General features: G+C 35.3%; 1 protein-coding gene across 1 annotated transcript; it reads left to right on the forward strand.

Annotated features, from left to right (window-relative positions):
* Positions 1 to 2,079: 2,079 nt before the first annotated feature.
* LOC107803998 (protein IRX15-LIKE-like) lies at positions 2,080 to 3,553 on the forward strand. The gene has a single exon (XM_016627804.2). The coding sequence runs from the start codon at positions 2,448 to 2,450 to the stop codon at positions 3,372 to 3,374; it is 927 nt and encodes a 308-aa protein (XP_016483290.1). The 5' UTR covers positions 2,080 to 2,447; the 3' UTR covers positions 3,375 to 3,553.
* Positions 3,554 to 5,621: the final 2,068 nt, after the last annotated feature.

Consider the following 5,621-nt stretch of genomic DNA (forward strand, 5'->3'; position numbering starts at 1 on the left):
TTGTGGCGTTATATATAGTTTGGTAACTTTTTTTTAACACTTATTTGCGTATTTTGAGTAAAAAAAATCACATTTTGGTGGAGAGAAAGAAGAATGCCATCATAGAGGGATCAGCGTGTAAACTTGATGGGCTAGGGAACTCCTTTAGCTCAATAATGAAAGTTAGGGTCGATCGGAGGAGGCCTTACCTCTTAGATGACCCAAGCAAGTCATTAAGCTATTGGATGAATCCTCCTAACTGTAGTTACTTAAGGTCAAGGCAACTGTTTGCTTTAAAATAGAAAATGGATTCGATACAATTCAACAGAATCTAAGAAATGATCAAAATAAAAATGATTTTAGAATTTGATTCTATAAAAATTCAAGTTCCATTTTTGAATGAAGTTAGACGATATAGCTCTTATTAGTTTAATAGTCTAGGGTTGGAAGGGTAAAAATTAATGGACCTGGCACTACTATATGCCTTTTTGACTAGGAGCACATCCATTTAAGACAATCATGACGTGATTTTCTGAGGTAAGTGATTACGCTCCGCACACTCGAGCTTTTTTCAAAAAGTGTACAAAACTGTTTCTTAAAACTAAAATTTTTGAACCAAAATATTAGAGAAATATTTAATTTATACAATATTTAGGAATAATTTGTATGGTAAAGCACACTATGACTACAGTAGCCGGTGGTGAAAATAAATAAATACAGTAAGAGTTGAATGATTCAGATTGAGTTCCCAATTAAGCGAAAACCGGCAGGGCCTTGTAGTGGTCTTATATCGTTATGCTGTTCATTTTCTTTTCTCTTTGTCTTGTTTAGCTTCTTTGCCAGAATTGGAGACCACAGATGAAAATGGCATATTTCCTTCTTTTCTTAAAGTCCATAATTTCAACTTTCAACTTCAAAGGCGTCAACCAAAGTTTGCCACCCTTGATCCTTCTTTTCCCAAAAGTAGAGTCTTTTATTTCATCAAAAGACGATGCTAATCCCTCACAAATGTATTGAGACACGATAAAGTTCCTTTACCTCTAGACTTGTCATTTCTCCTCTACTGTGGGCCAATTTACAAAGCTAAAGAGAATGCTTTACCTTTTTTAATGCAATTGAGCAACTTCTAATTGCCAATAATTCCTCTGCGGCTATACAAAACAAATCACAAATTGAGTGCTCAATATGACACTGATTTTTAGCCATCACCACTTCCTCGCTTTATTAGCAATTATGGCAGCAACTCTTGTGGAAAGGGGCGATTAGTCATCATTTGCTCGCTAAAGAAAAACTTGACTTAAATTTTTGAATCCATAACGAATTACAGTGTTGGTCAAGGATCTCCAGACAATTACTCATGACAAGGCTGAGGCTGAATTTCCATGACCCGGGCCCAAAACTGTAAAGGGTTCGATTCAATATCGATGACATCACAAGGCCCACAATGATAATTGGTTCTGAACAAGGCCCCAACATTTGGTCTTGCCATATACTAGAAGTTATTACTACATTAATTTGCTAACGTTCGGAAATTCATAGATGACAGAGACAATTCAGAAAAGTAATATTTAAGGCTTCAATACGTCATTTTAACCGTTTTTGAATTCTTACCCAAACTGCCCCAACTTCAATATAAGAGGTTCTAGATAAGTTGCATTGTCATACGTTTTATGGAAATTGAACCCTTTTGCACTGTGTCATAGTGGGGCAACAGGGACTCATTAAATTTTACTTTGAACCTTAGGACTCTGACAATAAAATTTTCAATTAAACTCCGTATCAAATGGCCTGTACTAAATTTAGAGAATTTTCAACTTTAGTTGATTGTTCTAACTGAACTAATATTATAGTTGGCACCTTGCATTCAGAACTTCAGTTTAATGTTCAATAATTAAAGAGCGGAAGTTGCAACAAATTAGATCCTTTTTAAAAACTAAGTATATGTCATCAACTAACTTTAATTTTGTACGATACATGTGAAGGTATTTTAATGTATTTATTATGTTGCGGAAATGGAATCTGCTGGCAACTGATTCGTCTACTCCCAAGAGTAAAATGTGTGTTTATTTATTAAGTAGAGGTTACGTGAGAAATGAAGATGGAATGAGCAAGGAAAAGCGACTTCCTGCTTGTAAATTAGTTACTGAGTCGCTAGCAACTTACCAAATACCTTCTCTCCAACTACTCCATTTTCAATATGAAACCAATTCTAGCAAGAAAAAAATGAGGTGGTTAGACATAGCTTGAGTTAGCCAATCACAGCCAGATGGTCAACTTCTTCTTTGCCAACGAGACCTTGCTTTACTTAATCAAATATTGGTAGGATTGTAATGTCATGATTAGTATTAATCTTCACCATCTGCCAATTCATGTCTATCCTACTTTAAATCTCAGCTTCCATTTCTCTCAGAGCTCATTCCAATTTCCAAATCCATCTTTACAAAAAGGGAAATCTTACAAACACAAAGATGAAGAATAGTCTTGGAAGTAGTACAAAGCTAATACTTCTTCACCCTTATATCCAAAAACAAGGAAGCTCCAATCGTTTTTGGGCTTTAGCTTTTGTTTCATTCTTGACACTTGCTTCTCTTCTTACTGTGATTTACACAAGAGAATCTAAAATCACGGCGTCTGTAGTTACTGCATCTACAATTACTAGTTCAAGTACCCCACCATTGTCTAAGGCTGTGGCTATGGCCCTTGTCCATTACGCTTCAAATTCTAACAATACAGAACACATGTCTTATACAGATATGAAATATATTGCTGATGTTCTACAAAAATGTTCTCAACCTTGCAATTTACTTGTTTTTGGACTTACCCACGAGACCCGTCTCTGGAAAGCCCTGAATCACAATGGCCGAACAGTTTTTATTGACGAAAATCGTTATTATGCAGCTTACATAGAGGAAAAATATCCAGAAATTGAAGCTTATGACGTGCAGTACACGACCAAATTGAGTGAAATGAAGGAATTGATTGCAGGAGTTAAGGAACAAGTGCGAAACGAATGCAGACCAGTGCAGAATTTGTTGTTTTCAGAGTGCAAACTCGGGCTAAATGACTTGCCTAATCAATTTTATGAGGTGGAGTGGGATGTTATTTTGGTTGATGGTCCAAGAGGGTATTGGCCTGAGGCACCTGGTCGAATGTCAGCTATTTTTACTGCTAGTGTTTTGGCGCGGAGCAAGAAAGGTGGCAATCCAAAGACACATGTTTTTGTGCATGATTTTAATCAGCAAGTGGATAGAATTACAAGCGATGAGTTCTTATGTAAAGAGAATTTGGTGAAGTCAAAGGACATGTTGGGGCATTTTGTGTTGGAAAGAATGGATGCTAACAGCTTTCAATTCTGTCGCAACCATAACTCGACAATGGCGAATTCCTCTTCTTAGCATATTGGTTGTAATTGCGATATATCAGTTTCATTTTCTGTGTCATTTATTTAAAGATGTTGCAAATTTTTGGACTTGTTATGCTAGGGGGAAGGAGGGGGCCGGTGTAAAAATAACTTCTCTTTTGGTATTGTCAAATGTATTCTTCCTTGAATGAAAAAGGCAACTGTTTTGTCAAACTACAGATTTGGAAAATCGTTCTCCTCGTGATGATGCAGCTTCAGCAAAAACAAATTGAAGAGCAAACAGAAAATTGATAAAGAGCAATAAAATATGCACACAAAAAAAAAACGTTTTTGAGTAAAAAGCTTTTTTACTTTTAGGCATCCTTTCATGATTGCCCTTAGATCTGCCTTTTGCAGGAAAATAGCTCGAAAGCATATGGTATGGGCTTTTCTTCCTTTGCATCATCTAACCAGTTTGTGCTTATATCTCTTACCTATCGAAATACGTTAAAAAACCTCATTAGAGAATTTGTATGCTGAAAACCCTCACTCCTTAGTACATACTGTATATAAGACCTTTCAATGTAAAAAATACTCGAGTGGTTGTACAATATGTTGACTCATTACTGTTTCATAGGTAGGCGAGATGGTTGTCCAAACGACCAGGATCATCAATCACTAATCGAGACAATAAAAGCTTTGTGTACGAAAAGGATTTAATAAGTGAATATGTAAATTGTAATGCATTATGTAATTCAGGAACATGCGCAAAAAGATTCCGTCATTCAAATCCGCTACATCTTCTTCGACAAGTTTTATTTTGTGTCTCGTGCAACTTACACTAGTTATATGAGACTCCTTTTTGTCTCACAAATTTGTGGACCCCATTCTTACATTTCTGGGTCCACAGAAATTTGAATCCACAAAACTGTGAGACAAAAAGTTGTCTCATACAACTAATGTCAGTTGTATGAGACACAAAATAAATTTTTCCATCTTCGTCCTATCTGGTTGCAAGAACCTTATAGCCTCTTTGGCCAAACTTCTAGAATTAACTTATTTTAAGAAGTGTTTTTCTCAAAAATATTTTTTTGAAAATATTTTTGATGAGAAGCAGTTTGTGTTTGGATAATTAATTTAAAAAGTACTTTTGAGCAGTAATTAGTGTTTGGCCAAGTTATTGAAAATTGCTTCTAATTGTATTTTTCTCAAAAGTGCTTATTAGAAAAGTGCTTTTTGAGAGAAACAATTTTTTTTTTGCTTCTCAAAAACTGCTTTTGTTTCTCCTCAAAAGTACTTTTTTCTTCTTCTAATAGCTTGGCCAAACACCTCAATTTTTTGCCAAAAGCACTTTTGACCCAAAAAAGCACTTATGGCCCAAAAAAAAAAAAACTTGGCCAAATAGGCTATTAGTAAGGATGTCAAATTTGGCGCAAGCCCAAATGACCCATCCAACCCACTCAAGGTTGGGCTAGTTATTGACCCGCTTATTTATTGAACTCAATCCATTTAAAGTTGGGTCGATTTTTATCCCAAATTGATCCATGAATAACTTTGTCAAAATATCCTAGAAATATATTTTTTTGTTTGATATGTTATATATGACCATAACAAAAGGAAAAGAAGTCTTATTTAGTAATTATACAATTCATAAGAAAACAACACATATTAAGTAATTTAGCCCATCTTGACCCAGCCCATCTTAGCCCAAGTAACTTTTGGACAGTAATTTGACCCGCCCAATTATTGACTAAACTCATTTTGACCCGTCAAAAATCGGCCCAATTCCCCCATTTAAAACCCCTAAACCTCAGTATAGTGTTTACAATTTGCAATAATATTCTTATAAAGAACTTAGGGCTGTCAAATTTGGCCCAAGCCCAAATAACCCATCCAACCAGCCCGAGTTTGGGCTGGTTATTGACCCGCTCATTTATTGAACTTAGCTCATCTTAACCCAACCCATTTAAAGCTGGGCTAATTCTTAACTCAAATTGATCCATGAGTAACTTTGTCAAAATATCTTAGAAATAATTTTTTTGTGATATGTTATATATGACCATAAGAAAAGAAAAAAATTATTTAATAATTATACAATTTATAAGAAACACAACACATATTAATTAGAGCTTAATAAGAGTTAGGCGAGTTGTGTTATGACCCGAATTTTAGCCCATATTGATCCAACCCATCTTAGCTGAAGTAACTTTTGCCTACTCCAGTTGTCTTCCTCATCAACCTATAAAGATGAGATGTGGTACACGTTGCGCTCGCCAATGATGAAATATGGTCTTTCCAAGCC

The sequence above is a fragment of the Nicotiana tabacum genome, chromosome 3 (genome assembly GCF_000715075.1).
Source record: "Nicotiana tabacum cultivar K326 chromosome 3, ASM71507v2, whole genome shotgun sequence".
NCBI classification, from domain to species: domain Eukaryota; kingdom Viridiplantae; phylum Streptophyta; class Magnoliopsida; order Solanales; family Solanaceae; genus Nicotiana; species Nicotiana tabacum.

Bases quoted from the DNA above. Each gene is read 5' to 3' on its own strand.
- LOC107803998 (XM_016627804.2), top strand. From the start codon at position 2,448: ATGAAGAATAGTCTTGGAAGTAGTACAAAGCTAATACTTCTTCACCCT.